The 14,480-nt window shown below is 37.8% G+C and overlaps 1 protein-coding gene across 1 annotated transcript; it reads right to left on the bottom strand.

Moving 5' to 3' along the window:
* Positions 1-4,180: 4,180 nt before the first annotated feature.
* On the bottom strand, positions 4,181-5,987 carry LOC145774194 (26S proteasome complex subunit SEM1-like). The gene has a single exon (XM_082585367.1). It carries the CDS (start codon positions 5,904-5,906, stop codon positions 5,694-5,696), a length of 213 nt encoding a protein of 70 aa, XP_082441493.1. The 5' UTR covers positions 5,907-5,987; the 3' UTR covers positions 4,181-5,693.
* Positions 5,988-14,480: the final 8,493 nt, after the last annotated feature.

Below are 14,480 nucleotides of genomic sequence, written 5' to 3' on the forward strand. Positions count from 1 at the left end.
TTATAAAAAGAAGCATATTATTCAATGTCATGGGAACTGCAATCGAAAAACCGAACCAAATGTAACTCTTTATTTCATATATGAATGTAACAATACCTTTCTGTTACTGTGTCTCACACTTCACTTTTCTGTAAATGTTACGGTCAAGTATTTGACCCAAACGACGACTGTTGACTATGGAAACGTTCTTCAACCACCTAGCCAGCAAATTAGTCTTCTTTTACATTGGTTCATTGTCTGATGACATTGAAACAATGTAAAAATGAATGATTTGCAGGTTGGCTTACTCATTAAGTGTGGAGTCCTTTTGTAGTGTAATTGTCCGATATCATAAACAAGCGAAACCATACAATAGCCTAACACGTCATTTATCATGATGCAAAAGAAAACAGAAGTAAGAAGTGTTTGACATCTTGTCGAGCATTTTATCAAATATTTGAATAACTAGTTTATAAATTGCAATAAATATGAAAAGCTAAAGAGTAGATTATATAACAAAACGAATAAAGCTCAAACTAACATTTCTATAGGCTACAAATTTAAATCTTCTCTTTATTATACAATAAATTACAGAAAATGACTAAGAAAATATGGCAAAGATTGTAAAATTTGTTGAAAGGTTCAAAATTATTGCCATTGCATTTACGCATGGCATGTTTGTGTGTGCATGCACACTAACCGCATACTTGACTGAAACCTGTGCAGCGGAGACTTGAGATGAAACTTTGTTGGTAAAGTTACATAACAATGGATGTTTATGCGCGTAATGGCCCTTGCAACAAAACAATCGCTTTTTTGAAATTCTCACTAATCGATTTGTAAACAATTGGGTATTTTTCACTTATGAGGTCACATTTTAACTTGTGTGGGTTAAACTCCCGGCTCAAAGTATTTTCCAGATCAAGTACAATGGTTACCAATCCATCATCGTGCGGTAGGCTATGTCAATTATCTAGTAAAGATGCTTAAAAATTGCTTTTATAATAAGTTTGATGAACAATTTCATAGCATTATTTACGTACTCTACATACAATGGAAAGTTTACTTTGCAAACTTCGAAAAAAAATAAACCTGTAATTTGTGTTTTTGTATATATTTGTTTTTTTATTTTTCGCCAACAAAACAAAATGAACTGTAAAACTTGCTAAAAATTGAATGAGCCTGTTTACTAGGCATTTACAGGTAGTTTAAATGACATGATCCGATCTACTGGTCTGGTGCATAGGTAGTGAGTAGTGACTACCTGATCCAGCCTCTGAAAAGTCAGTCGTGTCTGATTGATGAAACGTCTGAATAAAAACAGATTATCACCTTACAGTACTTATATTGTGCTAGTTCAGTTTAGTTTATACCAGTAGAATGTAGCTACCATGTTATTTATTGTGAAACTTAGATTTTTTTTTTCTTTAACTCACAAGGAGGACTAGGCTATGATCAAATTTTATATTATTCCCTCTGTAAGACGTTTGTACAGAATCCAAACGTTGCATTCAGTAGCGTAGCCAGGAATTTGGAAAGGGGGGGGGGGGGGGGTTTCGCCTAAGACGACACCCAGCGGCGGAGGGTGTGGGGGGCCTCCCCCAGAAAATTTTGAAAAATTACTTTGAATTTGGTGCATTTTGAGAGCATTTTCAACAAAAATGTGGGTACGAATATTCCTGTAAAATGGTGCCGTCCGGTGGCACAGCAAAAGGATAAGATCATGTTTTCTTCGACATTTTTCGGAAATAAAGCTAAGTCTCTATGTTTTCTTGTTGCTAATTCCTGACTGAGATGTTTGAATGTTTGGTATTGGCAAAACTCGCTCTTTTAATGCACTTTTGTATAAAATTAGGCAATTTTTTTTAGACTGAAAGCATCATTCTCAATATCGTGACGTCACACGCGTGCCAAAGGGGGGGTTGTAACCCCCAAAATCCCCCCTTGGCTACGCCACTGGTTGCATTGCACGCCTGGCGCCCTAGCCCGTATTTTAGGTGAATGATAAAACAGAGTCTCTGGTTTCGGCTGAAGTAAAAATTAAAAAAATAAATAAAGAGCAGGAGTCTGATTTTTTCCAGTTGATACTTTTAGCGTACATAGGCCTACTCTGTACTGTACTACGTGCAGTTGTTATTTTTGTGTAGCCTACTGCTGTGGTTTCAAAAAAACTAACCCCGCAGGACTACACTTCTGGTGTCCATAATTATTGTATTGAAATGAACATTGGGAGTTATGAAGCATAGCGTAAAAACGGGAGTGAAATAATTGAATCCTCCTAATATAAGTTATCTTACTACAGTAAACCCTGACTTTAAAACTTAGCAGATGTTACTGAACATTTGAACGTAAATAACTGTGCAGTAGATTCTGAAAATAGGCTACAAACGTCATCGAAACAAGGTGGCACAAAACGACGTAAAAAACATAACATCTGCCTGTCCCTTGGCTCCACCCTGCGTATAGAAATATGTAGCTGATGGAATGATTCTATTTGACCGCATTGGTTGAGAAGATCGTCGTCTTCGAAGTGGTACAGCGAAGATAGGCTTCCGCTTGAGCGCTCTTGCTTGCTAATGGTTTCTAAAGTAGGTTTAATTTAGGTGAGCAAGAAATTGCAGTGGCAGAATGGAAACAATCCATTAGCTAAAAGTATTGTATGTGTATCAAGAGTTGCTCTGTACGGAATGAGCTTCCCAAAGATAATGACATGAAGACAGTCTAGCATGAACATTAGGCCTACAGTAGATTAAAGTAGTTTGCAAAATATACACACGTCTTGTATAGGCCTACACTGCTTTAAATGCTATTCCCAACATTAACATTGGTAGTCATGCCATATTTTACTCTAGTCTAAACTCAAATCATGCCGTTTTTGCCCAAACCAACCTTCAAATTGGAAACGAAATTCCACAATTGGCAAGGCTAGGAATATGTTGGCTTTAATGAGTAACCTGGAATTTTGGAGCTACTCCCTACGAAAACCTTTCTCCCAGTAAATATGAGCCGTGGAAGTATTGGCGATGCCTCAGCCGCATTAAAACTGGTACGTATTGGTGGATGTAAAATGTTGATGCAATACGCTACTGGGAGTATTCCTTGGGAAGCACAAGTTGCAAATGCGGACATGAGCAAACAATGCAACATCTGCTCGAATGCCCTGTCGTTCAATAAAATGCTCTGCACAAGATTTGGCCGAGTTCAACGATAAAACAAGAGTTTGCGTACTGATCTGGGCTACGCCGTGTGACACACGAAGAAGACAATCAGATCTGACAGGGCAGCACCCAAAGTTCCACGCAAAAGCTGAATCGTTCTGCAATCACCGCCAGATAAAACTTAAACCTTGCATGAAATTTAAGCAAGACTACTGTAGCCTACGTACGAAGCGGTGGGATGGCGCAACAGATAATGCGTTGGCTTTCCAATTTTGCAAACCTGGTTCGACTCCCGCCTTCAGCTGGTTATTGAAACAACGCTCACCTCTGCCTAGGGTGTAATAAATTGGGTGGGCATAATTGCTGCAGGAAAGGCGGCCGAGAGAAAGAAACTGGCTACCCTACTCTCCTTAGTGCCGAAGGCTTAGTACAATGAGAACCATATCTTCTCATACCCAACACTTGAATCAAGTATGGGACCACCTTTAACTTTTTACTGTACTCTTATGTTCTGCACAGCAATATCTAAAAGAGGACAGCGATTGCCTTATATTCATGACAATGCCAGGGCGGTAGTTTGCAGCGTATTAAAAATGCGGTTCTTTTTAAAAATGCAGAAAGTTTTGAAATGCAGCTGGTACAGTCAGCTACAGAAAACAGTTAGCCAGTGTTATGTAGTGCATTTAAAGAATACCTTTTTGGAAAGACAGTTGAAAAGTTACCAGTAAGCTGTTTTTCTTAAAGCCTTTGCAGTAGGTTAGATGTAAAGCATGTATATAGTGTATACGGGTAGTTGAATTATCAAGTAACCATGAGCATGCAGTGAACATCCAGATCTGATACTAATAGTGCAATGGAGGTTATCATAACAAGATTTATTAAATTACTATAGGTGTCAATTGTCATTTTACCATTAACAAAAGCCCTTCTATTGTCAGACGTGATACAAGCCTTCGCATCTCCTTCTTTAGATATCCCTGGTTCTGCACATCAGATTTTGTTTTGATACAGGTTACACCATATGCAATACGGCAGCCGTAAAAAGCATTGTGTTGCTTTGGCAACACGTTTCTATTTTTTAACGAACAAACACTAAACAAACTAAACAAAACAAAACACTGACGCATTTAGTGAATACATAAAATGCAGCAAACCATCCAAAGCCAAAAGGTCTGAGAGCAAAGCATTGCAGTCTTATATAACAATAGTAGTTTAAATGCTAAACGAATTTTAGTTTAGCCAAACGGAAGTTAAAGCAATAAAAAAAATTACAAAATAAGTGGTTAGCAGTGGCGTAGCCAAGAGGGGGGGGGAGGGGTTTGGGGGTTACAACCACCCTTTCGCACGCGTGTGACGTCATGATATTGAGAATGATGCTTTCAGTCTTTTTATGCTTGAGAATAATGCTTTCAATCTGAAATTTAAAAAATTGCCTAATTTTAAACAAAGTTCTGCATTAAAAGAGCGAGTTTTGCCAATACCAAACATTTAAACATCTCAGCCAGGAATTAGCAACAAGAAAACATAGAAACTTAATTAGCTTTATTTCCGAAAAATGCCAAAGAAAACATGATCTTATCCTTTTGCTATGCCACCGGGCAGCACCATTTTACAGGAATATTCATACCCACATTTTTGTTGAAAATGCTCTCAGAATGCACCAAATTCAAAGTAAATTTTCAAAATTTTCTGGGGGAGGCCCCCCAAACCCCCCGCCGCTGGGTCGTCAAAACCCCCCCCTTTCAAAATTCCTGGCTACGCTACTGGTGGTTAGACTGCTTTGTCTGCTAGGTTGTATGCCAGTCTCTGTGTAATTGTGTTTAATCTGCTTCACTAATAAATGTAGAACTACAAGACTTGGCAGCTGAAGAAGTGAGAACGAAGTCACATCTGAATAAAACAAATTCAGAGCACTTTGAACAAGCATCTGTACCATGAACATATTGCCAAGATATTTGTACCCGAATCTCCAAAGAAACTTTTTCCGGTGTAGATATCTTGCCAGTATATTCAAGGTTCATGGGATAATTGCTTACAGAGCTTTATCAAATGTGCATTAAATAACTTTCGTTCTCACTTCTTCTTCGGGAACAAACAATAGTTTCAAAAAAGTGTACTTTTTACATTGTTTCAACATAGCTAGGCGATAAAACGATGTAAATAAGTTAATACTACATAGTAATGCAGTTGTTCCATAACTATATAATTCACAGCAAAGTGCATAGTTTTGGTTTTGACCCCATGATCTTGTATGCATAGCACACGTTTTAGTTTGATTTCTGTGTATCGAGGCAAATGCTATAAATACTAAACAAATAAGCAAACATAGTTTTAAAGTTTGAATGTCTGTTTGTATGCTCATTGCCTGGAAATGAGTAGCAATGCAACCTATTAAATTTGTGTCATTGTTACTATTGTAATACATTTACCAAGTTAATGTCTTTAGTGTTCATGGTCAAAATATCCTCTATGTTCACATACTTACGATAGCTTAATACATCAACAATCAACATGTAAGAGATGTTTTGGTGCTAATTGTAATATGCACAGTTTGTCCTATCTTGTTTGTGCCTGCGCTGCTTTTAATTCAACCGCAAAGTCTTCCTCGATGTTGTCATCTTCCCATCCTTCTTCCCACAATACATCCACATGATCTTCTTCATCTTCGCTCCATCGATCAGCAGGAAACTCTTCAAATTCATCATCCTCTTCAAGAAACCCAAGATGGTTTTCTGTTTTTGCCGATACTTCAGTTGCTTTATCAGACATTTTCTCAAGAATCAAGTTAGAACAAATTAAATTGTCAAGCTGTAAAGAATAATCATCAAATTCCTAACTTGAAAAAATTTCCTCCAGATCTAAATTCATTTACTTTTAATGCTCATAGGTTGGAAAATTTTTATGTTTTAAATTAGGATAATTTAGTTAACTTATAGGTTATTTCAAATAAATTTGTTCTATTACTACATTATTATTTAAATCATATTTGTTCATATATATACACTATACAGTAGTCCCCACTTATTAAGCCTACCTCTAGACCGGACGATTTTAGGCTCATTTAGCGGGGACGATTCGTTGTAACTCCTATATATACATTCAGTAATTCTGGAACGGACCACATTGGGCTTAATAAGCAGGGACTACTGTATTTGTATTTAGTATATGCAGTATTGGTAAATTTAGGATGAAAAAACTACATCCTATAAACTATAATGTAAAGGTTGTGACATCAGCTACAATTTAATCTAAAATTTGGTGGCACCAAGGATTGCTTGTACATTTAACAAAGTGATTATCTATTTTTCCATGCTGGTTGCCATGGTTGTAATCAAAAAGCATTGTTTCATGGCAGGTGTTGCCAAAGTGCGGATTAAAGTTAGGATTAGAACTTTTTTCTTTGCACAGAACTTCTAAAATTTCTGCCTCACAAATTTTTGTCTTTAACAGCTTTACACTTTTTCTTACATTAGGGTGGAATTTCTTATCTGGTAACACTACTGAGAGTACAATAGCCACTGCCTTCATTTAATAGCACTGAAGATGAAAACAGTTTAGCTTTTGAAACATTTGCTGAACATGAATTTAGTACCGGTATCTACATTTTGGGCACTTTACTTTTTTTTATTATGGATTGACCAGGCGTTTTACTATTTTTGTCCCAAACCTTAACCTTGGATAAAATGCAGATAAATAAATTGATGAGCTACCAGCTATGTCAGCTGCATAGTCAAGTGGTGAGAGCCGTAGTTCGTAAAGGCGCCAATTCAACAATGCTCAAAAGCATGTAGTTGCTGTGTCTTTACCATGACACTGAAAGGCATGCCGTCAATTGCAGAGTGGCGCCTCTTTGATTATAGCCGTTGATTTATCTTATGGTTGTAAACAGCATGCATGATGCTGGTCTGGGAAAAAAATGCCTACAGCCCTTCTGAGAGCTATGGTCTGCTGAACTGAAATCGCTATATACTTAATCTCTATAGCCTACTCTATATCTCTATACTCAGTGGCGTAGCCAGGGGGGGTTTTGGGGGTTACAACCCCCCCCCCCCTTTGGCACACGTGTGACGTCACGATATTGAGAATGATGCCTTCAGTCTAAAAAAAATTTGCCTAATTTTAAACAAATCTGCATTAAAAGAGCGAGTTTTGCCAATAACAAACACTGAAATATCTCAGCCTGGAAGTAGCAACAAGAAAACATAGAGACTTAGCTTTATTTCCGAAAAATACATTATCTAATGCTTTTGCTATGCCACCGGACAGCACCATTTTACAGGAATATTCATACCCACATTTTTGTTGAAAATGCTCTCAGAATGCACCAAATTCAATGTAATTTTTCAAAATTTTCTGGGGGAGGCCCCCCAGACCTCCCACCGCTGGGTGTCGTCTTAGGCGAAACCCCTCCCCCTTTCAAAATTCCTGGCTATGCTACTGTCTATACTCTATATCTATACTTTATATTCTATGTATACTCAATATCGACCCTATTCTATAGCCTACTGTACTCTACTCTATACAGCAGATCACACAATGGCTGCATAACCTTTCGCCATTCCTTGCTGTCTGTTGCATCTGTAATTGGTCCAATTAGGTTATCAGCCACTGGACGTTGTCACAATGATCGCTGTGAATGTCAACAAATAGGCTAACCATGCTAAGAGAAGCCACAAAATTTCTTTCAATTGTGAAAAAATACATAATATTCTGAAAAGGTAGTACAGGAGCTAAATTTCTTCGAAAGTGAGAACCCCACAATCGCCAGTGCATCGTACGCTCACGTTTCCTAACCAACAAAGACGCCAAGTAACTCACAGCTACCAACTCCTTCCACTCAAGAAGAGTCAATTAAGCAAAATAATAATCTCTGTCCAGGGTTGCCAAAATTTGGAAATGTTTTCAGCCTAAACTGAATGTTAATATGTAACTTTACTAAACATAGGTCAGCACAGAGAGACACAGCAGGGACAGTATGTCAAATTTTGACCAATTACACATTACCTAAACGTTTATGATCATACATATTTAAATCAAACTCATCTAACAATTTCAGAGAGGGCCATATATTTGCCCACTTTCCCATGGTAAATATTGCCTTGGTACAGGCGCGGATCTAGGAGTTTTTTTTGGGGGGGGGGGCAGAAAATTTGAAAATGAATTAAAAAGTAAGAAAAAGATAAAACAGATACAAACAATCAGTGGCGTAGCCAGGAATTTGGGGGTTTTGACGGCCAGTGGGCGAAGCCCTACGGCGTGTTCGCCAAAGGCGACACCCAGCGGCGGGGGGTCTGGGGGGCCTCCCCAGAAAATTTTGAGTAATTACTTTGAGTTTGGTGCATTCTGAGAGCATTTTTAACAAAAATATGGGTATAACTATTCCTGTAAAATGGTGCTGTCCGGTGGCATAGCAAAAGGATAAGATATGGATGGCATGGCAAAAGGAACACAACAGCGTTAAGTAAAGATTTGTAGGCTTACTGAACTTTTATGTAAATTTTCTTAATACAAATAGAAAAATACTAAAACGTTAATTTATGCATCTCACAAGCACAAAATAAACTTGCCTTCTTTATGAAACCAATCTAATGACTGATATTGTCTCGTTGTCTCCCTGTCCCTATGGGAACTTGTGTAACTTTTGCATTGTGTATATTACTGTAGGCCTACTTGCATTTTTCAAACATGTACCTATGTTCAGTGACGTGCGGTGAGGTTCCTAAATGGTGAGGCACTAATTTTTTCAAGTCACTTTTACAATAAATTTTTTTTTCAACAACAAAAATGGTATCATACTAATCAAAAAAATTAGCAGCATGCTTTCACATTTATTAAAAATAAAATCCATGCGCCTATCCTTTTGGACTAAAACATTTGTGACTTTGTTGTATAGACCCTTGTTTAGTCCTAACATTATCACTAGATATTGAAAACAAGAGACAGGGAAAGCAGAAAAGACAATCTTTAAAGCATAGCCACACAGCCACTTCTTTTTTGAGTAGCAATCTCTTTGAAAGTTGCAAGTTATTTTTTTTTTGTTCAGCTGTCTCGTCGTCGTCGTCGTCTGAGCTTCTGGGGCCAAGGGTATATTCTTTTACCACCCTAGATTCACGATGTTCTCGGACTACACTGGAAGGCTGCTAGAGAGCAGCCAGTCTTTAGTTTCATCATCCATGACGCGTAAACCTTCCACTCGGTTAGGTGGCTTGAAGATGGTACAGTCATTGATGATGTGGTCTGCGGTCTGTTCCTCGGCACCACATTCACTGCACTGCCTCACCTGCCTCCCCTGACTGCACGTCCCTGCCTATGTTCCTGTTAGGCTACTGACAAATAAAACATTGAAAACATTGACATGACAGCACTAGAGCAGCAACTTACAACATTCTATACAACCTAACTACATTGTATTGAATCTCGACTACATTCTCTCTTTTTAACAAGTTTTAGCTATCTCATGTTGTTTTGAGACACATTACTCAAACCAGCCCAAAAAACCGCAACCTTCAAAAAAATCCCGCAACTCAAGACGAAAATCAGCCCAAATGGGCGTGAAAACCGCAAGGTGTTTCTCGGCAGTCGAGTGTAGCAGGAACTCAGCGACGGATAGACATATGTTTCGCCCACGAGGCTAGGCTCATCAGTACCGCACCACTATAGTTCCTGCCACATAGTTCTCAACCGCTGCTTTTGTCAGTCAATTGAATTCTTACCGTTGTGGAAAGAAACCATGACAAGGAGCGATCTTCCTGGCGTCAGCACTACCTGACTACTCACTATAGAACAGCGAGCATTGTGTTTCGCTAACCATACCGGTGTAGCCTCCACACTAGCCATCAAGACTTTTCCAAAAACATGTGTTTCTCGGCAGTCGAGTGTAGCAGGAACTCCAGCGATAGACACGTGTTTCGCCCATGAGGCTGGGCTCATCAGTACCGCACCACTAACTTTTTCATGTAAAATCAACTTCACGAAGTTTGGAGTCAAGCCAAATGTGTTTCTTGAGGTGTTTTTTGCCGATTTTCATCAAATCATCCAACAAAAGTTTTCACTTTCTGTTTAAGCAAGCCATGTGTTCATAGCCGCAGAAGAGTAAAACATTTGGGGGGCAAACAAAATTTGCTCAAAGTTTGTCTTTGCAAATATAGCCTACTTACAAATACGCAATATTACAGTAGGCTACTCAAAATGTCTAAGGTGATGTATAGTCTAATACAGGGGTCGGCAACCTAATTACAGGGGTAAGAGATATATAAAACCTACATTTTTGAAAATGAAGCCTATTTCTGCAAGAACAATGCAATGTGTAGCGGACAGTAGGCTATATAATTTAGCTTATCCGCTCATACCTAGCTGTAGAAGCTTAAGCTACAGCGACATTCCGAGCGCAGTGATCGCAGGAAATGATCGAGAACAACGTCTAACCAGTGTTTCCCAACCGGTGGGTCGCGAAGCTTTTTCAGGTGGGTCGCGACTCGCGAAGCATTTCTTAAATGCTACTGAATGTGAACAATTTTTAAAAAATACCGGCATTACTATGGATCTGATAAGCCGCAGTTTGGTCTTGAACAGTACTGCGCCTTCGCCATCGCTACTCTTATCTTCACTTCATTTGTTGACTTTCCATTTTCATGAATTGCTCACCCTGTTTTCTATTAGATCTGGAAATTATTGCATTGTCATTACGGAACAATTATGCAACAATGTAACAAATGTGTAACAATTAAATGTGTTGTGTTGCATTGACTATTTCAGTACGTACGCCAGTAGTAAAGGTGTCATAATAAAGATGTCCTCATTGTGGGTCGCACAATCAAACTTGCATTAAAAGTAGGTCGCGAACTGAAAAGGTTGGGAAGCACTGGGCTAGACTTCTTAGTTGTAAGTATGCTTTTATTGTAGAAAGGAACTTCACGTCACCATATAACTTAGGAGGTATTGCAACCATCTTGATTATAATGGAACACAATTCAAATCACCACAACCATACTGGGCCATGGCTTAGATCATAGCATCTTTTCACAAATTGGGACTAGGTGGGCAAATTTTTAAAAAAGGGCACTTTTAGCGCGAGAGTTATGTTAAAAAGGGCACTTTTCGCGCGTAATGATGAGAAAAAGGGCATTTTTTCCGAGCGTAAACTATGCAAGCTTAAAAATGTAGATTTCTCAGGCAAATTGTGGGTAAAAAGGCACATACTTAGACTAAACATTTGAGACCCATAATTGATTCCTATATTCATCCCTGCCCACAATATTTTATAAATTATAACACAAGCCAACACACTTTTTGTGTCAGCATAGTAAATGTCTTTCTAGGGTATATTTTGGGTGCTGAATTCAAAAATCACATCAGATTTTTTGTATCACATCAGGATTTCATGATATCTGTATGCTTTTTTGGTAAAAATTGGTAAAATCGACTCCTAATCTGTATTGGTACTGGTAGACTATGGCGTTTCATGGAATTTGAACCCTTTTTCGTCAACAAGGTCTGCGATAAAGTCTAAATTCATCACGATAAAGTCTACACAAGACATAACTACAAATATAATATTATTGAAAACATTGAGGTATTTCAAGACCTGTTTTATTTTTTTTTTATTTTATTGACGTCTGGTAACTTGAACCCAATTCTTGAAAGTTTATCTGCTAACACTAAACGTTCAACGTTCTTTTTTTACAAGAGTAGGCTACATTGTTATTTTTTTCGTGTTAAGAAGTAGGTTTGGTGGCTGTGCAAATCTCCAATGCATATTTTAAACCTTTTGATTTTGCCATCTTGTCTTTTTGTTGGTGCTACAGTTGTGTGTCTGTAATGCCATTCGCTATATGTTTGCGCCAGCAAAGAAAAATAAAATTGTAGAAATTGAATAGAATAGACACTTAAAAATAGGTTCAGTTCTACAGAAAAAAGGAAATTCACATGCAGTTTTGGGAAACGTTACTCTGGGACAAACTTTCGCTTGCATGATTTTCGTGAATGTTGTCAGTTGATTTAGGATTTCCATTGATCTATCGTCTTAGGTTTTCCACACAAGCTTTACATGCAATATGTGGAGCCCATGATTTGTCCTGATCACCCAGGCGAATTTTGAAGTATGCAAGATATGCTTGTTTCACAAAAATTGTTATGGTTTGCCTTTGGTTAGGAACAGTATAACTGCCACATATGTAACAAAAAACATCAGGGTCATTTTCACATTTTCTCCTTGAAGATGCCATCCTGCTACTTACTCACACCACAAACAGAATTAACACCTTGATAATATGAAAAAATCTGAATACATGAAAATTCAAAAAAGAATGAGTTATACACAAGTTTCACATAAGCTTAAATATATCCACGTTCAGCAAAAAAGATATAACCGATGTTATATATCAAAAGTGGAGTGGTACTGACAACGTGAATGTAACCCTGCCTGTAAGGGGTGGTTTATAGACAGTTCTCAGAAGATACATAAGTTGTATGGTCTACCATAGACAGATGGTCGACTAGCCAGACGGTCTATGTGACTTTTTTGACCAGTGGACTATCTAGCTAGGGGGTCTTCTGACTAGTGTACCTTCTGAAGATAGGTCGGTCACCCCAATGGTCATGGTGTCATCATACATCTCCAAATGTTACAAAATAAAATCATTTCCATGATTATGACAAATTTTCAAACACTATTGGCTCATAAGGTCTTTACAAAACGATAACAGTAAGAGAAAATTCGGCCAAAAAAGCCAAAATTATGAGAAAACATATCATGCAAAAATCTCAAAAACTTGATGTGATGGGTAAAATCTGTGCTTTTGAAATCAGCAGCCTCAATATACGGTACCCCAAATCACATCTTACATTGCAGACACAAAATTTTTTATCTTTTTTGTTGGCCTGTGTAATCTAATAAAATTTAATCTAGCGACATTTAGTTGCAGAGGTCTCTTGTACTAAAGTAAAAAGAAACAACTATGATAATAGCCATAAAACAACGATGATAATACAGTAGCCTATATGAAACACAACTGCTAAGATAGTAGGCCTACAAAAGTTAAATCTTTGCAGAATTAGATGATTCTAAAGAGCTGATGGTATTTTATTTTAATGAAAATCAGGAAACAAACTTCGGTAATTCAGACACTTAGAATCTCACACAAAATATGAGATAGGCTACTCACAACACAAATTGATAATAATTAATCTGCTTGAATGGAACATTAAGGATATTATAAGTAAAGTCAAAGGTAGGCTCATAAGTTCTAAATGTAGGCGCATTTAGTTGTTCATTCTTCAACTTGGATCTAACTTAAACAAAAATTAAGTCTTAAAAATTGCCCACCTAGTTTCAAACTAGGTGGGCAAAGAAAGGGCTAGGGGGGCAAGCAAAGGGACTAGGTGGGCAATTGCCCACCTAGTTTATATGTGAAAAGATGCTATGGCTTAGATCCCAGCAAAAAGAACTTGATTACAAATTGAACATAGCCTTCTAGAAATTATATCACTATACTGGACCAAACCTGGTCTTCCAATCGCACCAAAATAGCATCCTATCTGCACCAAAAATTATACTGTTACTGTCTGTTGAATTGAAGGCCAGAACGCGATATACATAGTCGCTGAGGAATCAAGCATCTGTAGGCTAAAACGTTAAAGAGACGAAAAACTACGCATATGTGATTGAAACTGCCGGTTGCAAAAATGCTTTTACCTTATTGGCATGCGATTTCTTGGGGCACGCAAATTCCTAATCACGATTCAAAATCCCGAAGCACAACTGCAAAATTACTTAAATTACTGGGTAGCGTTAGCCTACATATATGCAAAAAAACGACAATTTCATATCGGTAACTAACGTTAAAAAGACCTAAGGTGAAACGCAGGGCGCTACATAATACTTTAACCCTCTGCATTAAGACTTAATAAACTACAACTAACATGCAGTAGCAGACAATGAGTTTTAAAAATGGGGCCATGTGTTTACTGAAGATGAGAAAAACAACGAAGAGTCTGAGGGACCTCTTCAAAAAATTGTGAAAAAAATGTATTGAATTTAGTGTAGGCCAGCCTATTCTGAGCGTATTTTGGAGCTTTAAATTGAAATGAGTCTAATATAATATTGTAGGCCTATATTAATTTATATTGCATTTGTAGATTCAAACCAACAGCAGTTGTTTCTCAATCTCAGTGGCAAACACACCTGTGTGTATGAAAGTGTAGTTAGATTTACGGTTATGGGGTAGCCTACCTAGTCGAGGTGTTGCTTGAGAATTTGTACCACTTAGTAGGGCTTGATATGTATGTAGCCTACGTAGTTTTACGTCGTTTCAGCGTTGTGCATCTGCCGCATGCTGCATTGCT

This window comes from Aplidium turbinatum, chromosome 7 (genome assembly GCF_918807975.1).
Source record: "Aplidium turbinatum chromosome 7, kaAplTurb1.1, whole genome shotgun sequence".
Classification (NCBI taxonomy): domain Eukaryota; kingdom Metazoa; phylum Chordata; class Ascidiacea; order Aplousobranchia; family Polyclinidae; genus Aplidium; species Aplidium turbinatum.

Excerpts from the sequence above, each read along its gene's own strand:
- LOC145774194 (XM_082585367.1), bottom strand. The coding sequence starts at position 5,906 with ATGTCTGATAAAGCAACTGAAGTATCGGCAAAAACAGAAAACCATCTT.